We start from the raw sequence: 10388 nt of genomic DNA on the forward strand, positions 1-10388 counted from the left end.
GGGTCTTTATTCGATAGCATTTATTATGAGCTGTCCTTTCTAAATTGTATTCATTCCTCCAACTAAATTATAAACATCTGAAAATTGCACACCAAAACACATCCTTGTATTGACCTTCCTATCACTTTACACTCACTGTTTTGAATACAGCAGGCACCAAATAAGGAGGAACTGGCTGATTCTAGTCGAACTCCGATGTCTCAGACTGGGGCTTGTATGAAGGGAAGTGGAAGAGATGCCATGGCTGTTAATGACCACTAGAGGCTCTCAGGGCTGGGCAGGGTATGGGGGCTGTGTATATGTGATCTCCCACTACCCCCCACCTGGCCAGAGCTAAAATAATAAAATGCTGAGCTCACTGTTCCCCCACCCTCTCCCCCGGCACCGGGCTCCTCCTGCTGCTGAGACAGTGCTCTAGTAGAACAGACAGACCTACTGACACAGGGGAGGTGAGAAGGGAGGTGACCACCAGGACTGGTAGGTGGGGAAGACAGGGGGCTTATGGATGAGAGCCCGGTGGGAGATGGGAGGAGAAGAGTGGCTCCTATGGGGAATGATGTGGAGTGTGTCCCTGTCTCTGTCACTCAGTGTATATTTCTGCCACTGTGCCGTCCTACCCCTTAACTGTGTATAGTTTACATTGTCAATGTGAGTGTCTCACATACTTTCTGGATCTTTCATATTCAGCATGGTGTGTATGCATAGCTCCTTGTGCGTATCTTATATTGTACAAAATTGTGCGAGTTTAATATTCCCACTGTTTTTAAAGAAACTTTACCCTATTTACACCCATTGGTCTGGTGTCACCTTCCTGTCCAAAGCAAGGGACAGATTATGGGGACTCAGTCCCTTCTCCAGAGGCCTTACTACCCTTCCCCCAACCTGGAAGTCCCCCAACTGCTCCGAGCCCTTGCTTTCCCTTAAGACTTCAAATTTTAGCAAACACAGAAAGTGAAATCTTGATCCCCCACAATAAAAGGGAAATGAGGATGGGGTAAGAGACTCTTCCCCTTACACCCCATTGTCCTTGGTTTTTTTATCCGGTTTAGGAAAAAGCCTGGATTATGAGGAGGAGAGGAGGAATTTCCCTGAAGCTCTCTATTCCCCCACCCCTCATCCCCTTTCAATAGGAACTGGGCATAGGACCAGCTGTGTTGGCAGGGCTTCCAGCAGCTATGTTAGGGCGAAGGCACTGACAAGTGAGGTTATAGGGGAGGGGTGCTGCCAGGATTTCTCTGTCATACCGTGGGAAGACAAACCCAGCTTAGATGTCTGGGATCCCCATCCAGAGTGGCTGGAAGCTGGGGAAGCAGAAAGGAGACTCTAGTTCTAACTCTAAACAACCTAATCTTCCCCACTTCCCATCTTCAACTAGATTTCTAATCTCCAAGAAATCCAATCCAATGTTCTGCCCCCCTGGCTGGTCTCTTTGTGTCCCTGCTGTGTCCCTGTCCATCTTACCATTGTCCATCCTTTTGTCCCATGTTGCCCAGGCTCTGTGAGTACCACACAGTGGGGAGGGGGTGGGGGCCACCATGTCATCATATCAGAAGGAACTGGAGAAATACAGAGACATAGATGAAGATGAGATCCTAAGGACCTTGAGCCCCGAGGAGCTAGAGCAGCTGGACTGCGAACTACAGGAGATGGATCCTGAGGTAGGGGCTCCAGCACAGGGAACCAGAGGCAGTCCCAGGCATTTGGGAAGGGTGTTGGGCTCTGGGTGGCTGAGAATAGGGTTTGCTACAGGACCTAGAGTCCTAAGAAGGCCAGGGGAAAGGTGTCTGGTGATGTTTTAGGGAGCCCTAGCAGTACCTAGGTCAGAGGGGAGGTCTGACTTGCTCCCCAAAACTCATCCCTAAGAACATGCTCCTGCCAGCTGGACTAAGACAACGTGACCAGACAAAGAAGAGCCCAACGGGGCCACTGGACCGAGAGGCCCTTTTGCAGTACTTGGAGCAACAGGCACTAGAAGTCAAAGAGCGTGATGACTTGGTGCCCTTCACAGGCGAGAAGAAGGGTATGGGGACCCTGACATCCATGCCTCGTAGAACCCAAGTGGCTGTGCTGTCTCTCACTCGTCCCCACTCCAGTTTCCCTCTCACCTTCTAGCTCCTAGTTGCCTAGGGACTCAGATGCCCTGACACTTAAATGCGAGCTTGCACTCTTCAGTTCTTTTTTTTTCTTTTTGTTTGAGACGGAGTCTCACTCTGTCACCCAGGCTGGAGTGCAGTGGCGCAGTCTCGGCTCACTGCAAGCTCCACCTCCCGGGTTCACGCCATTCTTCTGCCTCAGCCCCCTGAGTAGCTGGGACTACAGGCGCCCACCACCACGCCCGGCTAATTTTTTAGTATTTTTAGTAGAGATGGGGTTTCACTGTGTTAGCCAGGATGGTCTCGATCTCCTGACCTCGTGATCTGCCCGCCTTACCCTCCCAAAGTGCTGGGATTACAGGCATGAGCCACCGCGCCCGGCCACTAATTTTTTGTATTTTTAGTAGAGATGGGGTTTCACCATGTTAGCCAGGATGGTCTCGATCTCCTGACCTCATGATCCACCTCGGCCTCCCCAAGTGCTGGGATTACAGGCGTGAGCCACAGCGCCCGGCCCCGCACTCTTCAGTTCTTGAGAGATCAGGGGGCTAAGGACTCTTGAGTTTGTAGAGGACTCAGGCTTTCCAGTGTCCCTTCATGACCCAGCATTCTACCTCCTGGAGGAGGAAAGAAACCTGGAGGCCAGGATCTTGGGAGAAATTACCTCTACCTGAGCCATCCTTCATCTCCCCATCAGGGAAACCCTATATTCAGCCCAAGAGGGAAATCCCAGCAGAGGAGCAGATCACCCTGGAGCCTGAGCTGGAGGAGGCACTGGCACATGCCACAGATGCTGAAATGTGTGACATTGCAGGTGGGTAGCTGTGGGAAGTTGAGGGTGAGAGGATCAGGGGCAGGTGGATTCTAGCCATGACATGGGACTAGTGAGGAAGGCCCTCAACCAGAATGTGGATGTCTAAGAAAGCCTCAAGCAGTAGTTTCAAGCTTTTCTTGTTTGTTTATATATTTATTCATTTTTAAATTTAATAACACCTCAAGAGCAATTTTACAGGGATTGTAAGAGCAAATAAAAGTGGAATCATTGGGCCAGGCGCCATGACTCACACCTGTAACCTCAGCACTTGGGAGGCCTGAGTGCACTTGGGAGCACTCAGGATTGCCTGAGCTCGGGAGTTCAAGACCAGCCTGGGCAACATAGTGAAACCCCGTCTCTACTAAAATATAAAAAACTGGCCGGGTGCGGTGGCTCACACCTGTAATCCCAACACTTTGGGAGGCCGAGGCGGGCGGATCACGAGGTCAGGAGATCGAGACCATCCTGGCTAACACGGTGAAACCCCGTCACTACTAAAAATACAAAAAATGAGCTGGGTGTGGTGGTGGGCGCCTGTAGTCCCAGCTACTCGGGAGGCTGAGGCAGGAGAATGGTGTGAACCCAAGAGGCCGAGCTTGCAGTGAGCCAAGATAGTGCCACTGCACTCCAGCCTGGGCAACAGAGCGAGACTCCATCTCAAAAAACAAAAAACAAAAACAACAACAACAACAAAAAAAATTAGCCAGGCATGGCAGCATGCGCCTGTAGTCCCAGTTACTTGGGAGGCTGAGGCAGAAGAATTGCTTGAACCTGGGAGGTGGAGGTGGCAGTGAGCCAAGATCGCACCACTGCACTCCAGCCTGGGGGACAGAGTGAGACTCCGTCTCGGGGGGAAAAAAAGTGGAACCATTCTGGCTGAAAGAGGAGAGTCTCTACAGACTCCTTTATCCTCTAGTGGCTCATAAGGGACCTTCCCTTAGCCCTTTCTCAATGTTTTAGAAACTACTGCCTTAAGAAGTTTATGGAAAGGACCCCTGGGGCTGAAAGAGGGTGGGAAACTTCTTTGGCAAAGTGTAAGTGGTCAGGCTTTACAAATGCAACAGATTCAGAAATAGGTAGGAGGGAGGCTTGGAACAGGTTCCTTCTCATTCCCTGTGACTCCTCTGCTTACCCTCTCCAGCAATTCTGGACATGTACACACTGATGAGTAACAAGCAATACTATGATGCCCTCTGCAGTGGAGAAATCTGCAACACTGAAGGCATTAGCAGTGAGTGTGTTCGGGGAGCATGGTCCCCAGGGCTCTGGGCAGGCAGTCCTAGTGTCTGGGAGAAGGTAGAAAAGGGTGAAATTGATGATTCTGGGAGAGGACATGCTGCATGAGTGATAAGAAAACCTGTGGAGTGCCAGGTGAGGTGGCTCATGCCTGTAATCCCAGCATTTAGGGAGGCCGAGGCAGGTGGATCACCTGAGGTCAGGAGTTCAAGACCAGCCTGGCCAACATGGTGAAACCTTGTCTCTACTAAAAATACAAAAATTAGCTGGTTGCATGCCTGTAATCCCAGATATTATACTTGGGAAGCAGAGGCACAAGAATTTCTTGAACCCAGGAGGTCAAGGCTGCTGTGAGTTGAGATTGTGCCACTGCATTCCAGCCTAGGTGGATAGAGCGAGACTGCATCTCAAAAAAAGAAAAAAAAAAAGAAAAGAAAACCAATGGGGAGGAGATTATGGGGAACATGTTGGGGTTCCCTTCCTGCCCTCACTCACCAGGTGTGGTACAGCCTGACAAGTATAAGCCAGTGCCGGATGAACCCCCAAATCCCACAAACATTGAGGAGATACTAAAGAGGGTCCGAAGCAATGACAAGGAGCTGGAGGAGGTGAACTTGAATAATATACAGGTATTTGACTTGCATCCTCCAAACCATAACACCGGATAACCACTGACATCCGAGAGTCCCTTAGCCCACCATCTCCTATTCCCCTCCGGTAGGACATCCCAATACCCATGCTAAGTGAGCTGTGTGAGGCAATGAAGGCAAATACCTATGTGCGGAGCTTCAGTCTGGTAGCCACGAGGAGTGGTGACCCCATTGCCAATGTAAGGCTAGTTGACATCCCCAGCCCTCTCCCCACATCTTACATGCACCCGTTGCATGGCTGTCATAAAGGGTTTTGCTAGGGAGTGCTATTCTCATCATGCCTTCTTAGGGCAGCCCTCATGGAGACTCCTACCTTCAGTGCTATGGCTCATAACTCTCAACCCTCTCTAACACCCCTAGTCCCACTGCACATTCATCTCCCTGCTTTCCCCTGCTATCCGCCCTGCTTTCTGTATCCCTCTAGCTCCATTTACAGCACCTGAAAGACTCTTCTCAAAGAGCTGTGTTTCCCTCTTGCTCCTGTTCTTTCTTTCCTCAGTCATCTGTGAAACTGTTCCCTAATCCTAACCCAAGTCCCTACTACCCAGGCAGTGGCTGACATGTTGCGTGAGAATCGTAGCCTCCAGAGCCTAAACATCGAATCCAACTTCATTAGCAGCACAGGACTCATGGCTGTGCTGAAGGCAGTTCGGGAAAATGCCACACTCACTGAGCTCCGTGTAGACAATCAGGTCAGCATTCCCTTCCCCTGATGTTAGCATTCAGTCTCATTGAGTCTCCTCCCTGAGCCAGCCAGTGGGGCAGCTATCTTACTTAATCTTGTTTGAATTCTCCTCTTCATTGTCTCTATGAGGGAAGCCAAGTCAGCATCTCTCTTCACCCACTGTGGAGAAACAAGCTTCTTTGACCTCCCAAAGGGGTCTGTGATCTGGGATGGTAAACAGCCCAGAGAGGGTGACTGTCAGCTTCTGCCTCTCCCTCCCCCAGCGCCAGTGGCCTGGTGATGCAGTGGAGATGGAGATGGCCACCGTGCTAGAGCAGTGTCCCTCTATTGTCCGCTTTGGCTACCACTTTACGCAGCAGGGGCCACGAGCTCGGGCAGCCCAGGCCATGACCCGAAACAATGAACTACGTGAGTAACTGCAGACATGATGTGTGGAGTGGTCAGGGAAGTGCAGAAATTGGTGGATCCTCCTGAAAGCAGACCTAATGACTAACAGCCCAGGGTGCTACCAAAGAGCTATTCATATGAGAAGTTCAAATCCCAAGAGTGATCAGAAAGTAAACAGAAAACTCCCCCTGCCCCAAATATGGACCAGTAGAGAGGTAGAAAGGATGCCAGAGATAATCATACTTGTTTAGAGGTATCGTAGTTTTATTTGTGGTGTGGTTTCTTGTTTTGTTTTGTTAATGTGGGATGGGCCTGTAAGGTGGCCTAAGACACTACCAATTTATGAGTTTGGCTAAGGGACTGGAAAGGAGAAGAGTGCCTTTGCAGAAAGCAGGAGCTGGAACAAACACTTATGTTTAATATTGCTCCTTTACAGGTCGCCAGCAAAAGAAGAGATAACACTGCATTTCCCTTTACCAACTAGAGCTGGGAGCACTGGACACTTAAATCCTCATCTGTCCTCCTTTCCTGTAAATAAAAGCCCTTCTATCCATTTTGCCTGCCTCCTTCCTTGGGCTTTGGGGTGAGAATCTTGGCACTAACCCCCAAGGGTTACTGCCAGTTCACCAGGGGATTATTTATACTCTGGGGATCAGCAGGCAGGGAGGTTCAGGTTACTAGGAGGAGGTGGGGGTGCTCCCTCCCTTGGTGTTCCCCATAACCCTGCCAATGCCTTTTGACTCTTCTACTTTCACAGGGAACTTAGCCACAGCCCTGTTTCCAGATGTGGCCAGGTCCCCCTAGTGCCTACCCGCAGTCCTCATGTGATTTGAAGGGGGAAAGGACTTTGAGTGGTAGTGGAGAAGCAGGCAGACAACATGAAGGGCAAAGACCTCTTTTTGACAGTCTTATTAATAGGGCACCAGGCTGATGCAGCTGACGCTTGGCATGGCTTTGGTAGGAGGTGGGGGAGGGGTTAGAAGTATGGATAGCTGTGGCTGGGTGCGGTGGCTCATGCCTGTAATCCCAGCACTTTGGGAGGCCCAGGAGGGCGGATCACGAGGTCAGGAGATCAAGACCATCCTGGCTAACACGGTGAAACCCCGTCTCTACTAAAAATACAAAAAATTAGCTGGGCATGGTGGCGGGCGCCTGTAGTCCCAGCTACTCAGGAGGCTGAGGCAGGAGAAAGGCGTGAACCTGGGAGGCAGAGCTTGCAGTGAGCCGAGATCGTGCCACTGCACTCCAGCCTGGGTGACAGAGCGAGACTCCGCCTCAAAAAAAAAAAAAAAAAAAGGAGTGTGGAGAGCTGTGTACCTTGCAGGCAAGGAGTAGCTGGAATGAGAATGAACAGATCTGAAATCCTGAGATCCAACAAGGAACCAGACTTAAGGAAAGTTAAGTTCTCAGCACCCATTGTAATTTATTTGTGAATGAATGGGAAAAGGGTATCAGTCCAAGGGGAGATCAGGTGGTTCCTCCTCATCAGAGTCAAACTCAACATTTTCATCTTTTACCCATCGACCTCGTCCATCTGGGATCCATCCAGAGCTGGAAACATCAGAGAAAATAGCATCGATCAGGAAAGAGGCTTATTAAGAAGTTAGTGGTGAGCTCACACCAGTAATCCCAGCACTCTGGGAGGCCGAGGCAGGTGGATCACTTGAGGTCAGGAGTTCGAGACCAGCCTGACCAACATAGTGAAACCCTGTCTCTACCAAAAAAAAAAAAAAAAGTTAGCGGTGAGAAAAAATTGAGAGCCATGTAAGTTGGGTGGCTAAAACAAAATGAAACCAAAGATGGAAAACAACAATGGGAGTCCGGGTGTGGTGGCTCACGCCTGTAATCCCAACACTTTAGGAAACTGAGGCAGGCGGATCACCTGAGGTCAGGAGTTCGAGGCCAGCCTGACCAACATGGAGAAACCCCGTCTCTACTAAAAATACAAAATTAGCCGGGCGTGGTGGCACATGCCTGTAATCCCAGCTACTCGGGAGCCTGAGGCAGGAGAATCGCTTGAACCCAGGAGGTGGAGGTTACAGTGAGCCGAGAGCGTGCCACTGCACTCCAGCTGGGGCAACAAGAGTGAAACTCCATCTCAAAAAAAAAAAAAAAAAAAAAGGAAAAACAATAGCTTTGAAACAAGGGTGTCAGAGAGAAAAGAAAATCTGAGGAAACTGATTAGGCATACTAACCTTCGAAGGGTGAGATAATGGTCCAGGGCTCGTCTTCTTGTGGGGCTCATGGGTGCAGGGGCGGAGACAGTTGCTGACTCCTCGGCCTGTGGGCCAGCCGCAGGTTCAGGTTCCCTACTGATCTTCCCACTTTGGAGTTCGACCTCTGAGGGTGGCATAGGGGAAAGGGAGACAGAGGGACCAGGGGCTTCTGGTCTAGGTAGAGAAGAATAGTCTGTAAAAGCAGTAAGGGAAAGGGCCAACTCTCCTATGACTCCCAACCTCTTAAAACAGTGCTTCTTAAACTATATTTCTCAAGATATTAATAAGTTCTGCATACAAAGGATTTCAGAATCATGAATTTGGGAAAGGCTAGCTTAAAATTTTACAAGTTTTTTTTAATCTTAAGACTTTGTATAGTTTTTAAAACTGTTATTCTTCAAGTAGAACTACAAAGTGCCATTTCCCAAACTTTATTTAAAAATCACAAAATTCTCCTTTTCTTTTTCTTTCTTTTCTTTTTTTTTTGAGATGGAGTCTCACTCTGTCACCCAGGCTGGAGTGAAGTGGTGTGACCGTGGCTCACTGCAACCTCTGTCTCCCGGATTCAAGCAATTCTCCTGTCTCAGCCTCTTGAGTAGCTGGGATTACAGGCACACACCACACACCCAACTAATTTTTTACATTTTTGGTAGAGACAGGATTTCACCGTGTTGGCCAGGCTGGTCTTGAACTCCTGACCTCAAGTGATCCACCCACCTCAGCCTCCAAAAGTGCTGGGATTACAGGCGTGAGCCACCGCGCCCAGCCAAAATTCTCCTTTTCTTGAAACACTAAGTAACATCTCCAGAACACTAGTATTCCTCAGAATACACACTGGAAAACTCTTTTCGAGCCATCTGTCTCCTTCTGAGCCTTCCTACCTCTGGCTTTCCCGTCCCATACCTGTACTTCCGGCGGCAGCAACTGTTATAGTGGGGAGCTCTGTGCAGAGCACTCTGGGTGATAAGTCGTGTCTGAGTTAGCAGAGGAGCCTGGTAAGGAGATGGGAGACAGAGTCAGAGCCTTCAGCCCTCCGCCCTTCCAGCCTGGTGTGTGCAGCAGGGTCTTGCCTAGAACACACTCTCCACTCTCTGATTACCTCAGCTTTGGTTTCTTCCCTTCTCAATTCATTCTGATGTTTTGGATTCTGCTTTCTTTCCTTTCCCGGCTGCTTCTTGCCATAGAAAAGCTGCAAGCCTGAGGAGAAAGGGAAACAGAATTAAAAGCATAGCACCAAGAGTGGTGTGCAAAGATTTCGAGGGTTTATTCCCATCCCGTCTTCCCCCTAACTTACTGGACAGATGTTTCTTGCCTGCACGGTGGGCAGTCAGCATGGCCAGGGTGTCCAGTACCGGTCGATGGGGGCAGATGGCACAAGCAAAGCTGAGCAGGGGTAGAGAAGAGGATAAGTGGTCCAGGGGAAGAGGGTTGGGCCCGTCCCTGCCATAGGTCCCACCCTGTCCTAGCAGTCTTTGCAAAACCCAACTCCCTGGTGACCCAATCTCCACTTCTTCCAGTCCTCACTGGCCGCCAAAGAATCCTAGGTACTCCTGCTGTCCTAATTAATAACAAAAGTTTGTTGAAGCCAGGCGTGGTGGCATGCGCTTGTAAACCCAGCTAATCGCGACGCTGAGGAGGCAGGATCACTTGAGCCCTAGAGTTCGAGGGCAGCCTGGGCAGCACCGCGAGACCTCCGTCTCAAAGGAAAAAAAAAAAAGTCTATTGAGCCTCTAACCGCAGAACCCTCAGGCTTGAGCCACTCCTTGCTCTTACCGTCCATCCCGAAGCATCAGCGCCTCATCCTCTGGAATGTAACTGGCTAGGAGGTCCCCGACTCTTCTTTTCTGCAGGGAGTAGGGGAAGAAATCCGGACGGGATCAGCGGGATAGGAGAGAGGGGTGGAAGTGAAATTATAGAAATGAGGAGTGAAATGGAATAAGGACCCTGGGGAGAACAGCGATCATAGACCGAAAAAGGAGTCACTACACAGCTCTAAGTCGCCTGGTTCTCTCCTGCACCCCCGAGTTGTTGCCAGAGCAATGAAACAAAGCTCCTTCCCAACCTTCAGAGAGCGACTGAAGCGGCTCCAGATCCTCTCCGCTCACGCTTACTTTGAGCACATTGAGTTGACTCCAATCGTCTCCTTCCCTCTTGAAAGACATCACGACTGTGAGTCCCAGAAGTGATAAATTCTCTGTTCCGGTTTCGCCACTCCTCCAGGCCACCGTAGCAAGAGCGGGACAGCGCCTTCTCTTTTTTCCTTCTCTTCCTGTCGGCCTCCGTACTTCCGGGGACGCACTTCCACGC

The 10388-nt window shown here is 50.1% G+C and overlaps 2 protein-coding genes across 3 annotated transcripts; one reads left to right on the plus strand and one right to left on the minus strand.

Annotated features, from left to right (window-relative positions):
- The first annotated feature begins 360 nt into the window (after positions 1-360).
- On the plus strand, positions 361-6418 carry TMOD4 (tropomodulin 4). 2 transcript variants are annotated; one of them, XM_009431172.5, is made up of 10 exons: positions 361-449; positions 1494-1658; positions 1864-2020; positions 2791-2907; positions 4049-4138; positions 4642-4772; positions 4865-4972; positions 5342-5485; positions 5742-5886; positions 6302-6418. In XM_009431172.5, the coding sequence occupies exons 2-10, from the start codon at positions 1536-1538 to the stop codon at positions 6322-6324; spliced, it is 1038 nt and encodes a 345-aa protein (XP_009429447.1). In that variant the 5' UTR covers positions 361-449; positions 1494-1535; the 3' UTR covers positions 6325-6418. The 2 variants fall into 2 exon arrangements, with proteins under 2 accessions (XP_009429447.1, XP_001171015.1); XM_001171015.7 differs by having other exon boundaries at positions 389-477.
- An 845-nt stretch (positions 6419-7263) lies between these two features.
- Positions 7264-10325, minus strand: SCNM1 (sodium channel modifier 1). Its single transcript, XM_513787.9, has 7 exons — positions 10193-10325; positions 9855-9925; positions 9376-9464; positions 9181-9278; positions 8985-9073; positions 8061-8255; positions 7264-7416 (listed from the first exon to the last, which is right to left on the minus strand). The coding sequence occupies exons 1-7, from the start codon at positions 10241-10243 to the stop codon at positions 7317-7319; spliced, it is 693 nt and encodes a 230-aa protein (XP_513787.4). The 5' UTR covers positions 10244-10325; the 3' UTR covers positions 7264-7316.
- Between the last annotated feature and the right edge of the window lie 63 nt (positions 10326-10388).

This window comes from Pan troglodytes, chromosome 1 (assembly GCF_028858775.2).
Source record: "Pan troglodytes isolate AG18354 chromosome 1, NHGRI_mPanTro3-v2.0_pri, whole genome shotgun sequence".
Lineage (NCBI taxonomy): Eukaryota > Metazoa > Chordata > Mammalia > Primates > Hominidae > Pan > Pan troglodytes.

Coding starts and splice junctions, on each gene's coding strand:
- TMOD4 (XM_009431172.5), top strand. CDS start 1,536: ATGTCATCATATCAGAAGGAACTGGAGAAATACAGAGACATAGATGAA. Junction 2,021..2,790: donor CTTCACAGGCGAGAAGAAGG/GTATGGGGACCC, acceptor TCTCCCCATCAG/GGAAACCCTATATTCAGCCC. Junction 4,973..5,341: donor GTGGTGACCCCATTGCCAAT/GTAAGGCTAGTT, acceptor CCTACTACCCAG/GCAGTGGCTGACATGTTGCG.
- SCNM1 (XM_513787.9), bottom strand. CDS start 10,243: ATGTCTTTCAAGAGGGAAGGAGACGATTGGAGTCAACTCAATGTGCTC. Junction 9,465..9,854: donor CTGATGCTTCGGGATGGACG/GTAAGAGCAAGG, acceptor ACCCCTGCTCAG/CTTTGCTTGTGCCATCTGCC. Junction 9,279..9,375: donor AGGCAAGAAACATCTGTCCA/GTAAGTTAGGGG, acceptor CTTTCTCCTCAG/GCTTGCAGCTTTTCTATGGC.